The 27,014-nt window shown below is 41.9% G+C and overlaps 1 protein-coding gene across 22 annotated transcripts in view; it reads left to right on the forward strand.

The window, feature by feature from the left end:
• Positions 1 to 27,014, forward strand: part of EPB41 (erythrocyte membrane protein band 4.1) — a 206,288-nt gene that overhangs the window by 137,328 nt on the left and 41,946 nt on the right. For 9 of the 22 annotated variants that reach the window (XM_040337259.1, XM_040337240.1, XM_040337246.1 and 6 more), the window contains exons 12-16: positions 9,346 to 9,462; positions 14,823 to 14,927; positions 16,103 to 16,284; positions 19,924 to 19,983; positions 20,658 to 20,699. In XM_040337259.1, the coding sequence (XP_040193193.1) occupies positions 9,346 to 9,462; positions 14,823 to 14,927; positions 16,103 to 16,284; positions 19,924 to 19,983; positions 20,658 to 20,699 (506 nt within the window). The remainder of the gene's footprint in view (positions 1 to 9,345; positions 9,463 to 14,822; positions 14,928 to 16,102; positions 16,285 to 19,923; positions 19,984 to 20,657; positions 20,700 to 27,014) is intronic. The other 13 variants (XM_040337243.1, XM_040337249.1, XM_040337256.1 and 10 more) reach the window with 7 other exon arrangements.

Here is a 27,014-nt window from a genome sequence, read left to right on the forward strand (position 1 = left end):
GTGTCTGTGAGAAGCCACACTCGGCTACACAGGCACACTGTTGTCAGTGAACGATGGAGAATTGCTGATTGTCTGGATTAGACAGTTGTTTCTAATCAGACATTCAGCAATTACAATAATGCATAATATAAAGGTTTTACATATTATACATAAACATATGCCTTTAAATTTGAGCTTAATAAGTAATTTAACCCTTTAGTTTAACAAAACCCTCGCCAAAGGCCCCTTTCACACTACTGCGACTTTAAAGTCGTGCGATTTTAACGTGATTTCGCGATCGCCATTTTCCTGCGATTCACAGCTGCGATTTCAGGGAATGCCTGTGTAAGTGGCATCAAAATCGGACCAAAGTAGTGCAGGGACTACTTTGAAGTGAAATCGCACTAATATGGATGGTTGTCATTGGAAATCATGGGAAACGACTTGTCATGCTACTTTGCCATCACAAATCGTGGGACAAGTCGTATAAGTGTGAAAGGGGCCTAAATGTGTTCCTAACACATAACATAAACCCTAAAACGTAACCTATCGATTAATATTAGCGGCTAACTGCACCTTTTGCCTAAACTGGCCGATACAGACAAGAGGACTGAGTAGTTTAAAATACACTGTGATGTTTGTAACCTATGAAGCCTGGCTGATGCCTATGAAGCCTGGCTGAAATGCTCCTAATATCGAATTACATTCTACAACAAAATGGTCGCTGAGGGCTCCTTCTTTGAGGAAAATTATCAAGATTGTCACTTTATTTGGGAGGTTCAGCTGCCATTTTCTTTTAGCCCATATCCTGGGAATAAGTCAGGAAGTAGGAATCATTGGGAGTACTTTTGGCAAGGCTTCATGGGTGACCGAAAAGGGCCACAGGTGTGGAATTTGCAGTAACTAATAGTTTTAAAAACTGCATGTTGTATCCAGTGTAGGTGTCTTTTTTCCAGAATCCCTTATATCTCTACAATTCAGATTTCCAACTAAACCAAATATTTTTCTAACCAAATATCTACACATTCAAATCATCTATATGGGAGGTATGTTAGGAAGATGTATTAATCCTTATCAAAAGCTATTTAGGAATGCTAGAAATTTCTAGAGAACTGCCATGTAAATGTTCAGCATTTGAGGTGGTCAAATCTGTCAATTACCATAATGGTATACCATAGTGAAACTTCTTGTTTTGTTTTGCATAGTGCAAGGAAAGCTTTGAACATATGTTAGAGCAGTGGTTCTCAACCTGGGGGTTGAATGGGGATTTGCCAGGGGTCGCCGAATCCTGGGCTGTTCCTGAAGCCTGCACCGCTCTCCCAGCCTTTTTGCGGTCACCCAGCAGGGCTGTCCCTGGAACCTGTGGCTGCCCAGCAGGGCTGTTCCTGGGGCCCACTGCCCACCCAGCCTCTTCACAGCTGCCCATTCAGTTGACAGCATTGGCTGTGGAACAGAAACTAGATGTCAGCTGACTGGTGAGGAATGTGAAATGGGAGGAGCTGGAGACCCTATCTCCTGATTTTGTCATAGGTGTCACTGCTACGAGATACCACAAAGTCGGAGACACCGTGAGTAACACAACCTGTGATTATAGTTGCCATTAAAAGTCCCCACTACAGTTCTCAGATCAGCAGATGCCCTTGATCAAGAGCACCTAAGTCGGCTGATCAGAACTCCCCGCCAGCACTGCCACTCATCCCAAATCCCGCCATCACTGCCACTCATCCCATTGCCTTGCCTTGGGTGCGGACAACCCACGCTACGAAATAATTTTACTGTTAGGGGTCCCCACAACTTGGGAAATTTTATCAAGGGGTCACGGCACTAGCAAGGTTGAGAACCACTGTGTTAGAGGATCTTCACCCTAGGAACAAAAACATGTATTTCAACAGCTACAAATACTGTGAGGGGTGAATGGGCACAATGAAATGGAAGCATCATTTTCTCCACAATCTCCCTTCACCAGGGAGACTTTCTAGATGTAGATGTTAAGGACACGTACCTGCAGTACAAGTCATTTATTCAGTGTATCGGCATTTCCTATGCTTTGCTGTGGGATCCCGCACACTACTAGTTGTGGCCTTCGTTTTTGGCCTATTGTGTGTATCTTGGGTGTCCACCAAGGTTCTGGACCTAGTATTAGCCCTGCTTGACTTTTGTGGCATCCCCATTATGGGATAATTGAACAAACTACTCTTGAAGCAACAGTTGGCGCAGGCTTTGCCAGACAACGTAGCTTTGACTGTTCTGACATTTTAGCAGTTTGAATGTATTTGGATCTAGTTCTGGACACGGCACAGGCCAGAGTGTTTTTTGCGCAGACAGACCTCAGGCGGTTTGATCTAAGATTCAAAGTCATCAGTCCAAGAATTGCCCCACACACTACATTTACATGAGCTTTTTGGGTCTGTTATTTGTTGTCAGTTTTTTATAACTACTCAACAATGCAACATTCTGTCATTGTGGGACAAGTCAGCCCAGTCTGACTTGTGGGTACAGTAAGGTGAGATTGCAATGGGCACAGTGAGGTGAGATTGCAATGGGCACAGTAAGGCTTGCAATAGGCACAGTGAGGTGTGCAAATGGGCATTGTTGAACCTCTTTTTCACTTACAGTAGCTGCTGCATTTCTCACTTTATACTCGAGTCAATACGTTTTCCCATTTTTTTGTGGAAAAATTAGGTGCCTCGTCTTATACTCGGATCGGCTTATACTTGAGTATATACGGTATATCCTTTCAGCTTCATAAAGTTCCATTACCTTGCTACGCAGGTCTTTTGACAGTTCTTTTCTGCTCCCCATGGATTCGTATCTAGTCTGCTTGGTGCCTTAACGTGAGCGCTAACAAACTCGCTGACAATTTAAACAGACACTAATTGCAATTTAAAAAGCCACAGATGTGGGAAATTACCTTTTAATTGCCATTTTAACCTGAGTGTGTTACCTTGTGTCTGTACGAAGGCCAAACATTCCATGTTATGTAAACTTTTATTCAGGGCCATTTGGGTGATTTTATTTATTTATTATGAGGAGCCAAACAACTATGTGATAATAAATGGCTTCATATGATCACTACAGAACAAACACCAAAAGGATAGGGCACCTCAGGCTACTTTTTGCAATTTATTATTGGACATAAAAAAATATACCAAATATATGGAGTCCCCTAACCCTTACCAATCCTCCCACCACTTCACCCAACCCCCCCCCCCCCCCCATCACTAAGGCTCACTCCAGCGTCCGAGTTAGACCTGTTCTCTGTGTCCTTCCTACACCCCAGTCCTGGGGTAATCCTGTGGGTAGGTGGTGGAAGTTCCCAGAGCTAAAGTCATATATATCGCTACGCCGAGATGTAATGATTGGGTTGCTATCCACTGGTTGTGCTTGCACCCAACCCTCTGAGCAAAGGTGGAGCATGCCAAGGGGACAAACAAGAATTGCATCCAGATGGTAAATCAGGTAATGTAAACTAGGATCATTACCGCTGACAGTCTTTCCTAGCACAAAACCCCTATCTTTCTGCTAGATCCAGCCTGTGGATGATACTCCTCCGTACATGTGCCTATTGAATCTTTGGGTAGGGGCAGAGTGCACCGAGGAAGTAGCTCTGTGACAGGCACCACAGTGCTCTTGTATGTCTAAAGAATCTCACCACCTCCAAGCTGTCAGGTATGCTGTCCTCTGTATGATCAGCCAGAGCTGTCAGTATCCATATGGCAGGTTAATAGCTGTTCCAATGTGTCATGCTGCCACAGTCCAGCTCTCTCTTCGTACGGGTGAACCGCTGCCAGCGTGCACTCTGTGCAAACAGCTGGCTCTTTTTCTTTCCTTGTTTCCACTTTAGATACAGCGCCTCCTCCTGGTCTACTGGCTGCATCGTTCATGTAATTTAGTTGGGGCTACCCGCTCATTTACTGATGATTTGTCTATTGATTTGAGTCTTTTATAACTTGGTTTGGTAATTATTTATCGGTACCACCACATGTCTTCACAGAACAGCAATACCAGAATAGTCTTGTCCATGTGAAATGTGTGAGACTGAGTGCTGTTGTTCCCATGGGGTCAGTATAGGCTTTTTGTTCTTGTTTTTACATGCCAGCATGAATATGAACACCTCTGTGTTCTGTGATATACGATTAAGAAATTAGGATTCTCGTTTTACTTGTAAAATCCTTTTCTTGGAGTAGATCAAAGGACACCGAAATCCCTCCTCTTGTCTGTTCTTCAATGCTTGCTTCAAAACTGAGACTTATCTGAGATGGGAGGGTTTATGCCTGGACGGGGGTTCCAAGGTGCACTCTATTAGATCCTTGAGTGCTTGCTGAGCTTTTCAGCATCAAGCAGCAATTACCCAGATTTGTATGGTTGCCACCTGGTCTTCTGTTCTTTTGAGTTCTACCAGGTGGATATTGTGGACTCTTCTGCCAGTTTCAGGCTGCTCTTTGAGCTGCAGATGGTCCCTGGTCTGTTCTTGGGTCTGTTAGTGTTTGCTTGTTGTGTTGCCACCAGAAAGAAAGAAAGAAAACCCCATAAAATCCTTTAGTTGGAGTCCCTTGAGGGGCTTCTGTGTGCTCATGCTCTTGGTAATTCTTTGATACAAAATGAGGCTGGTAGTAAGAGGGGTTGTCCTGGGCTGGTCTGAGGTGTTTGTGTTTGCCAGTGTCTAGTCCTTCTATATGTGGCAGTAAAACCAAGACTTCCAGTGTCCCTTATTGTAATATAAGAAAGGGATTTTACAGGAAGTACAGAAATCTTATTTTTTCCTGCAGTTAAGTTTTAAAATTATCCCTTAACCCCGCCCCCCAACCCATGACATTAATTCTTAATGTGACCTTATGGGGCTGGGCTGCCTTTGCTCGCCACCTGAATGCTGCTTGGCTGTGTTTGACTTCAGTCATTTGAGTCAAAAAAGTGTTCTGTGAATGAGTATCAGAAAAGTGTCATAGTTCCATATCTGTATGCTTGTTCCTGATCAGAGTCAGAGTATTGAAAACAAAGCATCATCGTGACAGCCAAGGAGCTAGCATTCTCAAGTGGTATTCTCTGTTCTCTCATCACAGATTCCCTTTAAGCTAAAAACTAACACTACATAACCCCTAAGTACAATTTAAAATACACATTTTACCATAGTAACAACAGTAATCTGCATGGAGTGTAACCTGCAGCAATGAATCCAATTTTCATTTTTGAAGTTGCATCAGTGCAAAATTACTTTTGATTGGCCCTTATGTTACATAGTAGGTGAGGTTAAAAAAAAGACGCATTAAGTCCATCAAGTCCAACCTTTGTGTGTGATTATATGTCAGTATTACCTTGTATATCCCTGTATGTTGTAGTCGTTTAATAATAATAATATTAAACTAATAGTTTCTTGAAACCATTGATGCCCCCCGCTGAGACCACCGCTTGTGGAAGTAAATTCCACATCCTTGCTGCTCTTACAGTAAAGAACCCTCTACGTAGTTTAAGGTTAATCCTCTTTTCTTTTCTTCTAATTTTAATGAGTGGCCATGTGTCTTGTTAAACTCCCTTCCGCAAAAAAAGCTTTATCCTTATTGTGGGGTCACCAGTATGGTATTTGTAAATTGAAATCACATCTCCTCTCAAGCGTCTCTTCTCCAGAGAGAATAAATTCAGTGCTCGCAACCTTTCCTCATAACGAATACCCTCCAGACCCTTTATTAGCTTTGTTGCCCTTCTTTGTACTCTCTCCATTTCCAGTACATCCTTCCTGAGAACTGGTGCCCAGAACTGGAGAGCATACTCTAGATGTAGCCGGACCAGAGTCTTGTAGAGCGGAAGAATTATTGTTTTATCTCTGGAGTTAATCCCCTTTTTAATGCATGCCAATATTCTGTTTGCTTTGTTAGCAGCAGCTTAGCATTGCATGCCATTGCTAAGCCTATCATCTACTAGGACCCCAGGTCCTTTTCCATCCTAGATTCCCCCAGAGGTTCTCCCCCTCCCCCGTGTATAAATTGCATTCGTATTTTTGCCACCCAAATGCATTATTTTACATTTTTCTACATTGAACATGTAGTTGCATGCCCACCCCATTCATTTGTTCAGATCTTTTTGCAAGGTTTCCACATCCTGTGGAGAAGTTATTGCCCTGCTTAGCTTAGTATCGTCCACAAATACAGAGATTGCACTGTTTACCCCATCCTCGAGGTCGTATGTAAAAAAATTAAACCGGATTGGTCCCAGCTCAGAACCCTGGGGGACCCCACTACCCACCCCTGACCATACTCCCCATTTATCACCACCCTCTGAACTCGCCCTTGTAGCCAGTTTTCAATCCATGTACTCGCTCTATGGTCCATGCCAACGGACCTTATTTTGTACAGTAAACCTTTATGGGGAACTGTGTCAAATGCTTTTGCAAAATCCAGATACATCAAATCTACGGGCCTTCCCTTATCATGATGACAACTCCCCTCCTCATAGAAGGTTAATAGATTGGTTTGGCAAGAACGATTCTTCATGAATCCATGCTGATTACTGCTAATGATACCGTTCTCATTACTAAAATCTTGTATATAGTCCCTTATCATCCCCTCCAAGAGCTTGCATACTATTGATGTTAGGCTAACTGGTCTGTAATTGCCAGGGATGTATTTTGGGCCCTTTTTAAATATTGGTGCTACATTGGCTTTTCTCCAATCCACTGGTACCATTTCAGTCAGTAGACTGTCAGTAAAAATTAGGAACAATGGTCTGGCAATTACTTGACTGAGTTCCCTAAGTACCCTCGGGTGCAAGCCATCTGGTCCCGGTGATTTTATAATGTTACGTTTTCCAAGTCTAATTTTAATTCTGTCCTCTGTTAACCATGGAGGTGCTTCCTTTGATGTTTCATGAGGATAGACACTGCAGTTTTGGTTACTAAAGCCCCCCGATTCCCTCGTGAAGACTGAGCAGAAGAATAAATTCAATACCTTCGCCATCTCCCCATCCTTTGTAATTAGATGTCCTTCCTGATTTTTTTTTTTTTATGGGGCCAATATGGTCTGCCCTCCCTTTTTTACTGTTTACATACTTAAAGAATTTCCTTTTTTTGCTCTTTTCCGCTATGTGTCTTCTATCTTAGCCGCCCTAATTGCACCCTTACATTTCTTGTTTCATTCTTTATAAAGTCTGAATGCTGATGATGATCCCTCAACCTTGTAACACATATATGTTGATGTATTTTGTAGATTATTATTTATGCTGCAATAAAAGCCAAATTGTATTTTCATAAGAAAACAGGCTGTGAATTGCAGAGATTGATGACTAATAGTAGCTCGTAGGACAGTTTGATTATACCAGTATGTGATTTAGTCTGTATGGTAATTGGATTTTGCCCTTTTCTGTGCTTTTAATGGAATCAACTGAAAATTCCCAAATGTGGGCTTATAGTTATAGTTATTTAGGCCCTTCATAGATCTGTTGTATGGGTGACCTGAGGTGAGGAATGCCCAGTGATTAAATCTGCTCTTTCTTATTGTGATTGCTGATCTCTGCTACTTGACGCAATGTTGCATACATTGTATAGCCAAAGCTACTTTGGTAGAGAGTGACTAGGTGTCCCAGGAGCCGACACATCAAGTCAAGGCCTGCTATATGATGGTAAATGCCAGGCCATGCCCCAGCACGTTCCACTCTGCCCATCAGACCTTACTCATGGGGATGGAAAAGCTATTTTGGCTATATTTCTGCACTCCTGTTACGTGTTTTCAGCTGACAGCGGGCTGAGGCCTGCTGTTGGCTAATGTCACAGAGCCAGTGAAAGCTCTGAAAGGATCCCAACCATATGGGCAGGATCCACCCAGTACCCTGGACTAGCAGCTTGCTCAGCCTCTCAGCGCTTCACCGAGAGCCTAAGCCAGCCCCTCCCACCCCTCCATAGCCCTGCACTCCAGTGAGCACTGGAGGGGCAGAGCAGAGAGCCGAAAAATAACAGTCCCTGATTCTCTGCTCACAGAATGCTGAGAACTGAACAATCAGAGGTGTTTGATCGCTCAGTTCTCATTGCAGCGGGGGACAGATGCACCATCGGATTGTTGCTGCATCCACCTAAGTGAGTATAATTTTTTTTCTGAATCCAGAATTTCTCTTTTAAAGATGAAGTCCAGTCTAATAGGTAGATTCAGGTACGGCCGTGCAGTTTTAAGACGGCGTAGCCTAGCGTGTTTACACTACGCCGCCTTAAGTAAGAGAGGCAAGTACATGATTCTGAAAGCACTTGCCTCCTTACTTAGGGCGGCGTAGTGTAAACACGGCGGGCGTAAGGGCGCCTAATTCAAATGCGTTGGGGGGGGCGTGTTTAATGCCAATGAGGCTTGACCTCACGTTTTTGACGTTTTCTTTACACTGTGCATGCGCCGGGCGCCTACATTTCCCAGGGCGCATTGCGGCTAAGTACGCCGTACAGGCCTATTGATTTCGACGTGGACGTAAATGACGTAACTCCCAATTCACGGACGACTTACGCAAACGACGGCCGCAATGGAAGCGCCACCTAGCGGCCATGCGAAAAATTGCAATCTAAGATATGATGGCGCAAGCCGTCGTATCTTAAATATGTTTAAGCGTATCTCTGTTTGAGCATACGCTTAAACATACGGCGGCGTAGATTCTGAGTTAGGCCGGCTTATCTACTGATAAGCCGGCCTAACTCTTTCTGAATCTACCTATAAGATTGTTTGGCTGGGCTTCTCCTATGTGTCCAACTAGTTTAGTTTTGCACTCCTATGACCCGTTTTCAGCAGAGAGCAGACTGAATCAGGATTGATGCCCATCTCAGCCACTCAGCTAGCCACTTAGAGCCTGAGGTGGCTACTCCCCACCCCCCCCCCCCCCCCCACAGCTCAGCGCTCCAGTGAGCATGGAGGAGCAGAGAGGAGAGCTTCTGATTGACAGTCAGCAGCTCTCTGCTCAGGGATCTATGAGAACCGAGCCATCGGCGATGTTCAATCACCTGGTTCTCAGTGCAGAGGACAGATGCAGCATGGGACTGATGCTGCATCCACCTAAGTAAGTATGAATTGGGCAAAAAAAAAAATACTACTTTTTTAATCTTCTCTTTTTTTTTCTTCTTCCATGAAAGGGGAGGGATCAAACATCACACCTAAGATTATTCAAGTATACTTTAACTTTTACTGACACTAAGTCTGAGATTAGTTGTACCTAATGTTATACTGTTATTGGTACCAATAATGCTTAAATCAGTTGCATTGTGCCCAATAGTACAGTGTTTGTCCAGCTTCTGTCACCTCAAATACTTCCTGCTGATCCCTTTATCAATTACAGTACAGTATGCACTCTTTAACCAGTGGTTTTGTTTGAACTTTTACAAATTCAAATTCTTGCTAACCTTTGCCTCAGCAAAAAAAAAACATGCCTCATTTGAGCTAAGAACCCAAGAAGATGATGATAATGACGTGGAAGTGTTTGAGTTAGAGAATCCATTTTCAACTGTATCATCAACGGTGTCTCACAAAGGTATATGTGGCAGTTCCTAAGCTGTTCTCTGCCTGCACATAGTGCTTCTTGTTCTATGCTTTCTACAGCTATCTGCCTTGTCTTAGGTCATAGAGCTACAGGTCTTCAGTGTTGCATACATACAGTACATGCGTTATACATTGGTACATGTTTCTTGCCTAACATTTCCTAAGATCTCTAGGTGGCTCCCTTATTTAACACAGTATTAATCCTAAAACTAAAAAGTTATTGCAGCTTACCAGTCATTAGATGTGGTAGCAGCATTTTTTTTTACCTGGTAATCTGGCTGGTAACACACTTCCTGCCTTAAAGCGGTTGTAAAGGTTTGTTTTTTATTTTCTAAATAGGTTCCTTTAAGCTAGTGCATTGTTGGATCACTTACCTTTTCCTTCGATTTCTCTTCTAAATGTTTTTTTTCTTTGTCTGAATTTCTCACTTCCTGTTTCTCCTTAGTAAGCGAGCCGTTCTGGCTGGGGGTTAGTCAGCCAGAACAGCTTACTGAGGAGGAACAGGAAGAGGGAAATTCAGACAAAGAAAACAAACAAAAAAAACATTTAGAAGGGAAAGCGAACAAAAAGGTTAGTAAACCAACAATGCACTAGCTTAAGGCCACGTACACACGGTCGGTCCAAACCGATGAAAACGGACTGAAGTTCAGTTTCATCGGTTCACCGATGAAGCAGACTGATGGTCTGATGTGCCTACACACCATCAGTTCAAAAACCGATCGAGTCCAACGCGGTGACTTAAAACACAACGACGTGATGAAAAAAATATATATATAGTTTGTAGTAACTTAGTAAGGCACAAGGAAGGAAGCTCACTCACGTGTTGGAATTATTGGATCAGTGCGCACTCACTGCTGCTGTGTGTGTGTGTTTCCTTTCCCGGCCAAGAGACAGTGTTGGTACCTCCCAGGCATCATCAACATCCAGCGGCGCTGCGCCGCATCACGCTCTCTGATGACTGAAGTCAGTTCCGGTTGCTGACGTCAGTTGCGATATTCGCCATTTGCGCTCCACGCTGGTTACGTGGAACCGGCGGGGAGATACGAAAATCACGATAATCAAGATAAGATCGCAATCTCGATTCATACCTGCGCGATCTCCAGGCTGGATGACCCAGCCTGGACATCGCGCAGGTAGGAATCAAGATTGCGATCTTATCTTGATCAATTGTGCAGCTCTGCAAGCTAATAATAAAATTCGTAGGATAATGGTGGAATTAGGGTGGTTTCACATTGCCTGGCTGTGGTTTCCCTGCAGCATGAGTTCAGCACATTGTTCCCGTGGTTTTTATGCTAGTTAACCGCACTTTCCCATAGACTTCTATTAGAAGGGGAGTTTTGGGTGCATTTTTTGAAAGTGCACCAAAAGTCCTGCATGCGGTATCTTTGTACGCTTTCAGAAAGTGCACCACAAATGCACAATAGAACCTGCACAAAAGGCTTGAATAGACTGCGCTGCACCCTCAATTAGCAATTCACATTCTCTACATAGAGCGTGAGCGATATTTGATGTAGATTCACACTATGGACTGCAAAGTATAACGAGCTGATCCTATTCAAGGTTATATTACATTAGTAGTGGACAGCAAATGGCATTGCTTTGCCAGTTACCTGTTAGAAACGTAATTGGTAGTGACAGATTTAGATGACAGCACTAATTCTAGAGTTTTTTTGGTGGGCATGAGTTTCTTCCATCACAGAGGATGCATACACTATATACATTTTTGAAGGCTTGAATTTTAGAACTTTAGCCTCATTGGCTATGTGTGGCCCTAACATGCTGAACTATTTATACTGTTAGCACATGCCATAGTCTTTTGCTTTAGTGCTTTAAAGCTTTTTTGAACTTTTTATCAATTGGAATGTTTGTGTTTATTGCTTCGTAGAGGCTAGAGCTAACATATCATTTAACCAGTTATTTAAATGAAGTCTGTACTGAACAGATAAAAAAGCTATTGCTAGGCTCATCTTTTGAAATTTCTAGTTACCTGTCTGTCTTGTTGATCCAAAAAGTCAGTGACCCGGAATAAGTATGCATTTAAGTAACCTTGACTTTATGAATTACTAAATGGGTGATTCATAAAGTATTGAGGTCAAAGATGGCTAGGCCAGTAGGTCTTTCAAGAGGTCCCCTTAGTACATATTTACTTTAACCACTAGAGCTCCAGAAGATTTTACCACCTTCAGGACCAAAGCCATTTTGTGCTATTTAGCACTGTGCTACTTTCATAGGTAATTGCGTGGTCATGCACAGCTGTACTCAAATGACATTTTTATAATTTTCTTCATAGAAATAGAGCTTTCTTTTGGTGGTATTTGATTACCACTATTTATTTTTTGTTATATAAATGAAAAAAGACTGAATTTTGTACAAAAACTAAAAATATTTCTGCTATAAATGTATTCATAACTTTTGGCCAAAATGTATTCTGCTATGTTTTTGACAATAAAATTCCAATACGTGTATATTAATTTGTTTGTATGAAAGTTATAGTACCTACAAACTATGCTGTGTGTGTGTGTGTGTGTATATTAAGGATGAGCTCCAGCGTGTTCGCATAGTAAGTACATGTGCAGAGCCCGCCAGGAAGTCTGCATGGCACTGCGCTAATCACAGCCAGGGAGACATTTCCCAATCTTTGCAGCCGAGCATCGGGACAATGTCTCCCTGGCTGTGATTAGCGCAGCGCCGTGCAGACTTCCTGGCGGGCTCTGCACGTGTACTATGCGAACAGGCTGGAGCTCATCCCTAGTGTGTATATATGTGTGTGTGTGTATATATAATATATTGTAGCAGAGCATCCCAGAGAGAGCCTGGGAAGTCCTGTTCAGGGTTTATACATCTCCCAGGCTCCTCTCTTACTAGTTTAGGGATCTCTGATCCAGTTCAGGTTATTGTTCCTCTCTCCCAGGTCAATTTAAGCTCACCTGAGCAGACAGCCTTTGCTCTGCCTGGAAAACACAGATAGTGTTGGTCTGTGAGAGCAAGGAGGTTGGTGGAAACTGTTAAGCAGTTTGTGGAAGGCTGTCAAGCTGTAGGCTTGTTCAGCCTGGTAGTGAGGGCCTATATATATTGTATAGTTAGAGCCGAGACACGGCTAGGTTTTTGTTTTTTTGTTCTGTTTGTTTTTCTGCACACTGACTGTACAGCACCTGTAAATAGACTTTGTATATAGCACCAATAAACACTGCACTGTTTTTCACTTATGCTATGGACTTGGTATCTGTGCCTGCTCATCCCAGGGAGCTTTTGTACCTGCTACCTATTCCCCATGTTACTATATGTATGTATGTATGTATGTATGTATGTGTATATGTGTGTGTATATATAGAGAGAGAGAGAGAGTGTGTGTGTGTGTGTATGTGTATATACTGTATATATGTATGTATGAATTCTCTTTCTTTCTTTTTTTATACTACTAATGGCAGGCGATCACCGGCTTATAATGGGACTGCGATGGTGCGCCAGGCAATCTGATGCGGGGTGTGGGAGCTACTAATACAGTGATCAGTGCTAATAATATGCACTGTCACTGTACTGATGACACTAGCTGGGAAGGGGTTTACACCTAGTTAAGGGGGTTAAATATGTAAAGTGTGCCAACACAGAGATTGTTCCCTGTGAACAGAGCTCTTTGTTGAATGTCAACACAGACCTCTGAACAGTGATTGGACACAGCCTATCAGTAGTTCCCAGCTGTGATTCATTAGCCGGGTCTTGCTGACAGGCTTCGGCTGTGTACAATTGCAGTGGTATCTGGCCAGGGATGAGCATGTGAAAAAACCCTGAAGTAGGCAGTGACATACAGGTACATTGCTTTGTCTACAGTGGCCACTCTTCCGCAGTACAGTGCGGGCAAAGTGGTTAGTGTATCTCTAGGTAAAACCTTCTTCTTTTTTTTCTTTTTTTTTTTTTTTTTGGATAAAGTAAGAGGGGTTGGTTTTTATTTCAGTCTGTGTCCCCGTTAGGGAAGTTCACCTCTCTGCCTCCTAGTGACCTTTTGACACTGAGTATAAAACTGAGAGGAATACAAACTTTTAGGCCGGGTACACACGAGAGGATTTATCCGCGGAAACGGTCCGGGGGACCGTTTCCGCGGATAAATCCTCTGGCGGATTTTGATCTCATGGTTGTACTAACCATGAGATCAAAATCCCCACGGAATTCCGTCCGCGGTGACGTGTCGCGCCGTCGCCGCGATGATGACGCGGCGACGTGCGCGACGCTGTGATATATGGACTTCCACGCATGCGTCGAATCATTACGACGCATGCGGGGGATGGATTCGGACGGATTGATCCGGTGAGTCTGTACAGACCAGCGGATCAATCCGTTGGACTGGATTCCAGCGGATCGATTTCTTAGCATGTCAAGAAATTTTGATCCGCTGGAAATCCATCCCCGGGGACAAAAATCCGCGGAAACAGATCCGCTGGATCGTACACACCAGGGGATCTATCCGCTGAAACCGGTCCGTGGATCAATTTCAGCGGATCGATCCTCTCGTGTGTACGGGGCCTTAGAGGTAAGTGAAAATCTTCCAGTGGGGCCACCTTCATTTGGGGAGATTACCCTACTAAATATAAAACTAACAAAAAAAATGTTTTGGCTATACATAAGTCAATGCAAAAACTAGAATTCCTGCATCTATAGGCACCACAGATCTAACACTTGCCTCTCTATTCCTGTAAAGAAAAATGAGCCTACATACCTTTTTGGAAGCCGATCTGACCCGCTCTGACTAGATCCCATGCTGAGCTGTAAGCCGCGGCTTCACTGTAGAGGCAGGAGCAAAGGAGACGGATGACAACGGAAGCGCCATAGTAAGTCTATGGGTAACGTCACTTCCCATTCATTTCACAGTCGTTGTCGGCCGTGTCCTCTGCAGAGATTCTGGTGCTGGAGATCGGGTCGGAGCGGGTCAGATCGGCTTCCAAAAAGGTATGTATACTCATTTTCTCTTTACAGTGATAGAGAGGTTAGTGTTAAATCCATGGTGCCTGTAGATGCAGGGATTTTAGTCTTTGCATGGACTTTAATTCTCTTATGGTTTGGATTGCACAGTTGTGTGTAACTCCTTGTGCAAGGTTATTTGCAAGATTTGTAGCGAAGTGAGCAGCTGCTCTTTCAAAAATATGCAGATGTTACCAAACTCATAATAATCAATTGGTCACAAATCGAGAAACTAAAATAACACATCATTTGCAATGGAAACCTGCTGCAACTTGGGTCTTAAATATTTTTTATCCTGACCTGTTTTGCAATGAGAGTGTTTTTCTGTTGGTTGTTTAGCTGGGTGTGGCATTACAACAATGTCTCTGTCACACTTGTCATTTACCAACTTGTTTCCAGAAGAGATCACATTCAAAAATTCTGACCAGTCTGACCTCAAGAGGCCGGAAGAGCTAAATGGCGTTGAGCAGCTCCATATAGTAGATGTGGAAACTAAGCAGCCAGGTATCATTGTGTGGAGGCTGAGATTGTTGGCTATTATTAACCAAGCCCCTGTGTGCCAGACTGTTCTGCTTTTTTTTATATAAATAAAAACTATATTTCAAGTATTTTTTTTATTTTTGTTTTGTTTGCTAATCAAATAAATATCATTTGATTTCACATCACATCATGCCTGAAACAAAGATCTGTGGCACCTTGACTTGTCTGTGCCTTCAGCTAATATCCGAGGAAAAACAGATTACAGATATTACATAGAAGATACTAAATGCAGCAAATATTTATGAACGATCTGTTATTTTTTTTTTAGGTGTGGTGTTAAATGAAATGCCTTTGGTTTTGTAGGCCAACTAGGTACTAAGTGTTATGTGACTAATTTCTGCAGAGTGCATGAAATTAGTTTCTTCTGGCTGGCTAATATGGCACATGATTTTTATCTTCCTACCAAGCTTTTATGTTCAAGCACTGCATAAGATACCCAGTTGACAAAGTTCTGTCCACACAGATATGATTTTCCCGCATAGAGAGGTTATTGATAACTCTGCCATTTTATGCCACACAATACAGTTTTGTGGCTTACAGTGATGGTCCACTATTCCACTGCTTTTATGTGTCAGTTATTTTAAAACCGGTTAAACCCCTTTGGGAAGCCATCCTGAAATTTTAGCAATGGTTATGTGAATCAAAAACCAACCAGTCCCTAATATATGCTACAGAAGAGCAGATGTTTACGTTTGGTTATTAAAGTATAATTGCTAAGAGGTTTAAAAACATGTATTAATTCTTATTATTGCCAACTTCATCAACCCACTGTATTTTTGGCCTGAAATATTTGTATAATAAAGTTTCTGTAGTGCATTGGTCGTCTGCTTCGCTGCTTTATGAACTCTTTTGCATGTTTACTAAATGCTGTGCTGCCTTGCTTATAAAGTAACAAATTGTGTGTGGGGTGGGGCACAATTTTTTTTATAAAAAAATTGTACCTCTTTACTAGATTAGTCCAGCCTGGGTTTTTTTTTTTTTTTTTACTAAATGACAGTTAATATTTGACATCATGCATACATTTCTTGGCTTAAACAATTTGTAGCATTCAACTTGGAGCCCTAACTGTTGATGCTGGGCTATTAGGGCTATTCCTCAATGTAGAGTGACCTTCTAATCTCCATTTTTATGTTTAACAGCTGCGGTGCCCACCCCTGAACGCAACCCTCGACCAGTGTCTGCACCTGTCATCACTCCAGGCCAGGTAGTTGTACAGTCTACACCTTCCAGAGAATCTGCTGCTCACAGAGAAGCATCATCGGCTAAATTTGAAGATAAGAAAACTCAGGAACGGACCTCAGAGCCGAGAAACTCCCCTAAGGTTGTTTTATCATTATGTTACATTGCTTACTCTGGCCTTTTGGTACAACCCTTTGGCATTTATTGTGCAGCCCTCAAGTCTCCTGCAGATAACATTCTGTGTTTTGGTTCTTGTTTAATCCAGAGAATGAAAAAACTATACTTTAGACTGGCTTCTAGTACTTGGTTTGCTTTATTTATTTCACAGTGTCTTACTTTTTGTGCTCTCCATCCTTTTTATTTATTTTTTATCATAATGTGAATTTTCTGAGATCAATATCAAATGTGGTGCAAGTAATTTGTAAGGGAGCTGTAGGGAGCACAAATGTGAAAGCATTCATTTGTAAGAGGGCTTTAATAGCCGTCATCTCTAGCAGGCTCAAGTAGCATATTTTTAGTCCCTGACAGTCTCTTGGAGCAGGGCTGTAGTCTCCTACAACTCCTATAGCACATTAACATCTCATGTTTCAGGTCTGCAGTCACTGACCATCTCCTGTTGCAAATTTTCAGCCTTTGATCATCTCCTGTTGCAGATCTGCAGTCTCTGGCCATCTCCTGTTGCAGATCTGCAGTCTCTGGCCATCTCCTGTTGCAGATCTGCAGTCTCTGACCATCTCCTGTTGCAGATCTGCAGTCTCTGGCCATCTCCTGTTGCAAATATTCAGCCTCTGACCATCTCCTGTGCTTCCAGATAGAAGGGTTTCTGGTTAACTATATTCTTCTTTAAAAAAAAACTTTAAACACAGAAGCAGCAAAAGAGCAAACAGGTAGGCTTAATTGCAGAAGGGACATCTGTTCTGTTTGCGAGCAGGCAGGTAGGGGACAGTCTCGAAATGCCAGGATGGCTAGCTCCCATACCTGTGACCTGAGTAACATCATTACGCACTGGCCAGTAAAAAGGCCTGGAGATCGGCACTCAGAAGAAGATGCCAGCACGTGAGGGGCCATTGGACAGGTGAGTATTGACCCTTTAGTTACACTTTAAAAACATACTAGTCAACTACATTGAGATTCCAAATGTATAATAGCTAGTGAAAAAAAACATGTATTATGGGAAAGAAAATTGAGCCATGGTACATAAATGTAATAGTACGGTTCATATGTAGTAACAGAAGCCATTGATTGTGCACTTATAAAGAGAGTTTGTCAGGATTGAAAAGTTACCTTTTATTTGTTTATTTTCAACGGTACAGACTTTGGGGCTGTCCATGTATTTGCCTATTGGGTCACTGAATTGGAACAAGATTGTGACATTAAAGCGGAGGTTCACCCTAATAACATGTATATCTGACCAACTCCCTTATACTCGTAACAAGTACTGTCCGCAATTATTTTTTTTTTTTTTTTTTATGCTTTAGGTACCTTGTAATCCATTTTTTCAATCTACTTCTCCCCGCGAGAGTAGGCGTTTCTATGCCTAGGGGGATTGTCATCTGGGAGGTCGCCCAGATGATTGACGTCTGTTCCCCTCGGCGGATAAGGCCCCGTATTGCGTAGACGCGCATGAGTTACGGGGGTTTCCCATAACTCGTGCGTGAGTGCCTACGCAATACGGGGGCGGGGCCTTATCTGCTGGGGCGAACAGACGTCAATCATCTGGGCGACCCCCCCAGATGACAATCCCCCATAGGAATAGAAACACCTACTCTCGCTGGGAGAAGTAGATTGAAAAAATGGATTACAAGGTACGTACAGTATAAAAAAAAAATTAATTGCGGACAGTACTTGTTACGAATAAAAGGGAGTTGGTCAGATATAGGACCGAAACAACTAATCGATTATGAAAATTGTAATCGATTAATTTCATAATCGATTAATCGGCCAGTAACATAATGGGGTTTAAAAAAAAAATTGTCCCTTTTTTATAGTACAAAAAAGCAAATTAGTAGCGACTATTTGCTCTTTTTGTACTTATTTTTGTTTTTTTAACCCCATCATGTTACTAAACATCTCAGGTCTGGGTCACACCTCTGTTTTTTGGTGCTTTTTGCAGAAACACACTACAGTTCATTTACATGTTTTCCTATGGGACACGTTCACATCCATGATTTTTTTTCAGCTGCTGCGTATTTGGAAAGGGCAAAACGCTGCTATTTTTTTTTTTTTTTTGGTTCCATATACTTCAATGGAGAAGCTGCAGAAAAGAATGTAATGTGTTTTTGCGGCAATTCGTGTTTTGTAATATGCCGAACAACAAATTGGCCCCAAAAAAATAAAAAATGCAATTTTTTTTTTTTTTTTTTTAGGCCATTATCCAATTAATCAAAACAATAATCGGCCAACTAATCGATTATGAAAATAATCGTTAGTTGCAGCCCTAGTCAGATATACATGCTATTAGGGTGAACCTCCGCTTTAAGTTCAGATTTCAATGGCCCCCATGCTTGTTCCAGTGATTCATTAACTGGTGAAGCCAGAAACAAGAAGGTGGCCCTGAAGCCTTCACTTTTAAATGCATAGTAGCTACTATGTTTCCCACATCACAGGTTGCTATTGGGAGCTATTATTCTTCTCATTATGTGGTGAAAACCTGTTCTGTAGCTATATTAACCACTTCCCGACCGCCTCATGTAGATATACGTCGGCAGAATGGCACGGACAGGCACATCAATGTACCTGTATGTGCCTGCCTAGACGTGGGTTGGGGGTCCGATCGGGCCCCCCCCCCCCCCCCCCGCTACATGCGGCGGTCGGATCCCCTCGGGGAGCGATCCGAGACGACGGTGCGGCTATTCGTTTATAACCGCTCCGTCGCGATCGCTCCCCGGAGCTGAAGAACGGTGAGAGCCGCATGTAAACACGGCTTCCCCGTGCTTCACTGTGGCGGCATATCGATCGAGTGATCCCTTATATAAGGGAGACTCGATCGATGACGTCAGTCCTACAGCCACACCCCCCTACAGTTGTAAACACACACAAAGTGAACACAAACTCCTACAGCGCCCCCTGTGGTTAACTCCCAAACTGCAACTGTAATTTTCACAATAAACAATGCAATTTAAATGCATTTTTTGCTGTGAAAATTACAGTGGTCCCAAAAATGTGTCAAAATTGTCCGAAGTGTCCGCCAAAATGTCGTAGTCACGAAAAAAATCGCTGATCACCGCCATTAGTAGTAAAAAAAAAAAAAATATATAAAAATGCAATAAAACTATCCCCTATTTTGTAAACGCTATAAATTTTGCGCAAACCAATCGATAAATGCTTATTGCGATTTTTTTTAACCAAAAATAGGTAAACTAATACGTATCGGCCTAAACTGAGGAAAAATAATTTTTTTAGATATGTTTTTGGGGGATACTTATTATAGCAAAAAGTAAAAAATAATTGATTTTTTTTTCAAAATTGTCGCTCTATTTTTGTTTATAGCGCAAAAAATAAAAACCGCAGAGGTGATCAAATACCACCAAAAGAAAGCTCTATTTGTGGGGAAAAAAGGACGCCAATTTTGTTTGGGAGCCACGTCGCACGATCGCGCAATTGTCTGTTAAAACGACGCAGTGCCGAATTGTAAAAACCCCTTGGGTCATTTAGCTGCATATTGGTCCGGTCCTTAAGTGGCTAAAAGGCTGTCACTTTCCTAAAGAGTACTGAGCAGTGTCCAACAGGGTGGAAATTTTTCCATGGTTTGTAATCAAGTATTTTTTGCCCCCCCATTCAGGACGTAAAGAGATCCCCACAGGGTCCTCCCTCACCTACTGTTAATGGAGAACAAGTGCAGGTTGGTTATAATAGTATTGTTTGCATTTACTGTGACACGTCATCTAGATTTGGTTATGGGTGGATTATTATTGTTATTATTATTATACAGGATTTATATAGCGCCAACAGTTTGCGCAGTTCTTTACATCAGGGAAGACAGTACAGTCACAATACAAATCAATACAGGAGGGATCAGAGGGCCCTGCTCGTTAGAGCCTACAATCTAGAAATGGATTGACCACTTAGACCTACATAGACAGTTTAAACCAAATAGCATAGGATAATGCAAGATAATTTGTTTTGTATTAAAAGGACCATGGTGGACTGGAATTAACACATTTCTAAAAAAAAAAAAAAACAGATACAGTGTGGTATTCACATGTTTTTACACAGCAGGAGCAAACCTTACTGTGTGGTGCTTCCCCTTGCCTAATGGGATTATTATTTTTTTTACAAAAGCGGTTTTATGCAGACATGCACAGATCACAGTTTGCACAAAAATGGCCAGACAATAAAGTCAACCTAATATGATATCCCCCGGTTTGTAGTGCAATGCATGTCTGTTACCACTGATAATCCTGCATGTTAATCCAAGATTTGTTGCAATTTTCCACTGCCGTTCTATAAGTTATTTTGTTTTTAAATTAATACCTATTTATGTTTGTCTTTTAATTTCCTTTTGCAACCTTGCAGCAGCCTTCTGAAAAAGAGGAGGACATAATTCGCATGAGGAAGGTTAGCAGTGTTTGTTCAGCAATATTTGTCACCTAGTACCATACAAGGGAGATAGAAGCTACATTTTTATGTGCAGTCCACTCACAAAAAGCAAGAACAGGGAGGCCAAATATATAGAAGGCTCCTAAATACATACATTTCTTTGTGAAGGTACTTTTACAATAGAGGAGTTTGTAGCCTTACCAGTGGCTATACTTAAATAAACAATTTTTAAATATAGTTTGGCACAGGTCATGTCATTATTCCAGAACTGATAGCATTGTTCTTGAATTAGGTTTTGCCTTTTTTGTCCACGTCAGGAATTGTTGATTTTTTTTTCTTCCAGTTATAACATGGGAGGAAACTAAGCAAGTCTGCAGTGAATTGCTTATTGCAGATGATAAATTGAGTCAAAATGTAGTTTACTGTCTCCCTATACCTTACAGTATCTCTCATCAGTTCTTTCATTCACGTGTGTGGCTTTTTATACACTGCTTGTACTGTACATCATGATCATGACTAAGTAGAATATGCTCTTCTTGCACTTGCTATTTCTGTTCCCAGTGCTTAAGAGAATGCAAACAAAAGCAGATGCAGCAACTCATTACATTTCATTTGTCATCAGTTAAGTGTCTGAACAGTGAAATGTGTCTAATAATTGGTTTGCTGTGGCCAATCGTGCTACTGAAATTTTATTATGAAAAAAAACTGATATATTTTCTTTTGTATTATTTTTTTCTCACCTCTCGGCAGCTACTTTCTGAATATAATTAAAGCCTAAATCAATATTTATTTTTTTTAGTTTGGGGTAGATTTGAGAAGACAAAACTCTTGACTATTTTTTATTGCTGTCTGTGTCTCCACTGAGGTGATTTCCACACTTTTTGACCAAAGATGTCTGACAGAAGGTGAGGATAGAGACCACATTAAATGAGTAGTATACAAAAGTTAGTCTTCCCCATTCAGTAACTAACAAAGGAAAAAGTTGGATAACCTAGAGCTTCCTAACTTTACTTCGGGTAAATCTTATGACCACCATATTTTTTATTGGAAGTCAAAGCATGCAGAATTCCTTGATAGTTAAACTGATATAATTTTTTTTTAACATAACAAACATGTTATACTTACCCGCTCTGTGCAGTGAATTTGCAGCCCTCATTCTCCCCTCATCGGGACCCGCGAGGAACTCCTGGCCCCTCTCTCCAACCGAGCAGGCTCACTCCCCAGCCGCTGCTCTGTGTGTCCATTCACACACTGAGCGCAATTCGGCCCCACCCCTGCTCTCTCTTGGCTCACTGGCTGTGATTGACAGTAGGGGGAGCCAATGACTCCCACTGCTGTTTCAGCCAATGAGGAGGTAGAGAGCTGCTGATCTTGTGCACATCACTTGAGCAAGATGGGGCTCGGGTAAATATTGGGGAGGGTGGGGGTTGGCGCGGTTGCACACAGAGGAATGCATGAAGGTAAAAAAAAAACTTGAGCCTTAACAACCACTTTAAACGCGGTTTACATTTTTTGTTTTTGTTTTATAATTTAGTAATTTGCGGTCTGCATATTGAAAGCTTTTCTTTTACTTTATTTTCTGCCCAGAGCAAATATATGTAAAAATCGGTATTATATATTTTATGAGCAGAGGCCCCCGGGGAACAAAATGTTTGTTGCAATTTTTTATGTTGCAAAATATTTGCTCAGCTGTTGCAAATGCAAATTTAAAAAAATTAATAAATGTAAACGGGTTTTAGTTAACACACGCACACATACACACAATAATAGTACCCAATTTTTTAGTTGGTAAAATATATAAAAGATTGTTACGTCAAGTAAATGGATACCAAACATGTCAAAAAGTAAAATTTCACAAACCTGTAAACAAACTATGGTGCCTAAAAAAATCTCCATAGGCGACACTTTAAAAGCCTTTATATGTTGTCAGTTTAGAGTTAAACGTCAGCTCTGGCACTCTCACTCTGACATTTGCGAGTGATACCTTAGTCACCATTTACATTATTTTGCATGCATGGTGGGCCTATGTGCGTGCTTGCATGAGAGTGTGAGCATGGTGGGACGCGGGTGCTGCTTTTTTTTTAATTATTATTAATTATTATTTATTTTTTTACCCCTTTTTTATTTACTTTTTTTTTTTTATTCAACTTTTTTTCTATCATAAGGGATGAACATCCCTTGTGATAGCAGAGGCAGTGGCAGGTACTCTCTAATAAGCGATCAGGAGTCCTAGACCCCTGATTCCTCCTCCAGATCAGTTTGATTGGCTGCCTCGCTGGCCGGTAACCTCCAGTAAACAAAGAACTGAAACGAAAATTCACTAAATCTTAATTTCTTTCAAGATCATTTGTCACAAAGGAGGACCTGTAATGGATGTTCCTCTTTCTCCTCTGTGCTCAGCCGACCTGACCACTTGCAGCGGTTGGAGGCGGGGTGGTGTTTAGACTTTTAATATCCACTGTATGTGCATAACTTCTCTGTGTTAAAGTTCTGGTGCACAGTCTAGTATAACCCCCCTACTCCCACCATGCTCTAGTTTTTTGCTAGTGTCCTAAGAGGGTCGTCATCGGAGAAAAGAAAACCCTTTTTGATGCTTTTTTGGGTTTCAAATGTATTTGTTTGTTTTGCACCTCTCATCGTTGGCCGATCCTTTGTGTAGCCATTGTGCCAGGGCCATGGCCTGTATAATGCATCCTGAGGGCACTTTCTCTGCTTAGACACTATCCTAGACACCTTGAGTGCAGTGTATGGGTTAGCCTCAGAGTGCTGTACAGGTCTAGCACCACCTCTCTGTTGGAATCCTGTACCTAAAGAATCATTGCAGAGTAAGCCTACTGTGACGCCAAAGAATAAGGCATGTTTCCTGGTTCCTGCCTATCTTCCTGCTGTGTGCCATTCATACAGGGTATCTCAGGACCACTACCTAACTAGTCAGGCGTTTGCAGGTGTCTAGTGTGTGCTCTACTGCTCCTGGGGACCCTTTAGTGGTTAGCTCTGGAGCTCAAGCTGCAATATTTTGTGTGTTTGTGGGCAAACGGAAGGTAGAGGTACAACACCATTTTTTAAATGGGTTTCAGTATCCACTACTACTTATGCACCACTGCTGATTCTGCAGGGCCTCCCTTTCCGTTGTGTTACTGAGCATACTTGTGCCGTTTTCCAGAGCATGTGTGGACCTTTTTGGCCTTCTTTCCACAGCTGCAGCTTTCAGAATGATCCTCCAGAATGTTCTCTTGCTGTCCTACATTAACAAAAGCCACAGATGGTATTTATTCTTCCTGGCCCGCAGAGTTTTGTGATTACCTCTTGTAGGAAATCCCTCAATTACATACTTAATATGGTGGATCATAGGCACAAAGGCAGTAAGCCCTTCCAGCTTACCAGCCACTAATATTCTAGGGGGGTTTTGCAGTGTACCTCCAAAAGGACAGGGCAGACCACTAATCTCTACCTGAGTCTATCCTTGTTTGATGAATTGGTATGTAAGAAGTGAGTCTGCTTGTATAACTTTGAGTCCTTATTCTTTCTGTGTGCACATGCTTAGACCTGAAATATAAGTGTCAGACATATTTAAGGTTACCAGCTTGTTTTTTTTTAAAGCCCCCAGCCTGTTGAAACACTATATACTCACTTATTCCACCTGTTTTATATAGTGACTGGCCTAATTTTAGAAAAAAAATATGTTTGTTCCTCTCCAGAAATCAGTTTGAGAATATCCTATTTACTAGGGACTCTTTAAAAGGTGGACTATCAACATAGTGGATCTGGCCATTGTATGCCAGATCCATTGTATGATCCTATAGATGGATAATGCCTTCTTGGTGAATCCCTGGACAACTTTATAAAGGACAATATTGTATAATATATATATATATATATATATATATATATATATATATATATATATATATGAAATACAATATTGTATTATACTGTATATACCGGTATATTATATTATAAAGTACCATATTGTCCTAGCAAAAGGGGGTTAAGCCTCAGTCTAGAAAAGTTTCTTGCTGGCATTTAAGTTTGGGGCAAAGCCTGGGACTCAGTTCTGCTGTAAATTCTGGACTCCCAAATTCTCCAAGTCCAAGAGTTGAGGGATGTTTCTTGACCTTTATGGCAACCTGGTGCCTGGACATTTCAGATGTTTGGGTCTAGAATGTAGTATCCAGGAACTACAAGGTTCCTGGGTTTTTACTTAAATCCAGCCACTGTTTCCAAAGGCAAAGGGGGTAAGGGTTCTTAATACCTTTCTTTAGGTATAAAGCTTTCACATATTATCTTCCAGGTTAGTCACTTCTCCCCTTCATCATAGGGACTTTCTGGCCTTGGTGGACATCAGAAAGGCCTTCTTGTATGTTCCCGTCTTTTCAGTACATCTGTGCTTTCTGTACTTTGTAGTGGGCACTTACAGTAACATTACTAGTTTGTTTCCCTTCCTTTTGGTCTATCCACTACATCTTGAGTTTTTAGCCTCTGAGCCCTGCTTTGCTCTTGAGGCATACATATAAGGATATCTGGACAACCTCCTACTGAGGGAACAGTCAGCATAGGCTGTAAGTCAATGTCCACCAAACTGTTTAAACTCTGCAGAGGTTCAGTAGGTCCTGAGCCCCAGAAGTCGGCACTGGAACAGACTTCTCCCGAATACTTGTCTGTCTAGGGTTTCGCAGGAAAAGCTCCAAACTCTCCACTCCCATGCTCGGACGCTACCGTCCCAGAGCCCAATAGAACATCTGCTTTTTCACAAAGGTGGCCTTTTTTTTAAAACAGTTCCATATGCCAAGTTTTACTCCAGACCAATTCTAGTGGTATGGGACGCTGGGACTTTGGAACTTTTTGTAAGCATCTGACCTCCAAAACTAGGCTTGCTATGGCCTGATGTGTCATAAGCCCTGGAGTCCAGGAAAATCTTACCTCCCACTGATCTGTTGGGCAGGGGGGGAGTCCTGGACATTCTTTCAGCGCAAGGGACTTGGTCTCTCAGTCAATATTCTAAATCTCAGAGCGATTTGGTTATTCCTTCAATGCTGGACCTTTTTGACTGCAAGGTCTACCAACCAGAATTCAGTTGGACAATGCAATGGCAGTGGCTTACATCAATAGTCATGAATATTCATAGCACAAAAGAAAAGCTGATCAGATTCTGTTTTGAGCAGAACTTCATGTTTTCAGCCCCGTCCTCTGTGTTCATCCCAGGTCCATAAAGTTGGCAGGTGGATTTCTTCATTCCCATGTCTTCCCGTGTCTCTGCCACCTCTAACAGAGGTATCGAAACACCTTGGGGTGAAGAGTGCATTCAGACCCCCGCACGTGGACCTTCTGCCCTCTAAGTTCAACAACAAACTGGTCAAGATTGCTTTTGGGTGTAGGGATCCTCTAGATTTCGCATTGGATGCTGTGGGATCATTTTAACCTGATCTGCTCCTTAACTTCACGAAAACTCCTTTCTCGCATGCTCTAAAGGATCAAGATGGTGGGCATTCTGTTTAATTTCATTGCACTAAACTAGCCCAGGTGGATGTGATACTCCAAATTTATCAGACTTTTGGCAGATTCTGCGTGGATGCTCCACCATTGTCTGGATCTTCTTTCCCAAGGACAGGTTTAACACCCTGCTTCTCAGTAGTTGAACAACCAAGCTGTTGAAGCCCAGGTATTGTTGGGTTCGGTTGTACATGATTCAGTTATGTCTCCACTTTTGAAAGCTTGGAAGTCAACTTCTTGCAAAGTGTATTATCGCACCTGGAAAGCATATTTCTCAAGGTGCTAGACTAGGAATTTCCATCCCAGGAAATGGGGCGAGTCTTGTCTTTTTTCCAGTCTGTTCTGGATCAACATTTGGCCTTGAGTTCTATTAAGGGTCAAATCTCAGCCTTAGTGATTTTTTTCCTTTTTTTTTCTAAGACGGCTTGCCTTTTACTCCTTAGTATAACTTTTGTACAAGTTTTCCATCTTTTTTTGTCCTGCTCCACAACATCCCAATGAGATTTTCCCTCCACTGGATGTGATACTTGCAGTTTGAATCCTTTTTTTTTTTTTTTTTTTCCTGATTGTCCCTATTGCCCACATATTTCTTCTCCTTCCATTATCTTCAGGTGGATTTAGAAGCTCATCATTTTAGTGACTGGACTTGGGGACTTGCCAACTTTGATCATGAGGTTTTGAAGTGGTTCTGTGAGCTTTATTAAGCCCCCTTCTGTTAACCTGGCCTGTTAGTTTTTGTGGTGTTGCCAACCCCTCAATTGGACTGCTTTTTGACATCTCTATTAACCTGAATTACTCATCTCATTTCCCTAATATGGACAATTGAGAAATAGGATTTTTAAA

This window comes from Rana temporaria, chromosome 2 (genome assembly GCF_905171775.1).
Source record: "Rana temporaria chromosome 2, aRanTem1.1, whole genome shotgun sequence".
In the NCBI taxonomy this organism is placed as follows: domain Eukaryota; kingdom Metazoa; phylum Chordata; class Amphibia; order Anura; family Ranidae; genus Rana; species Rana temporaria.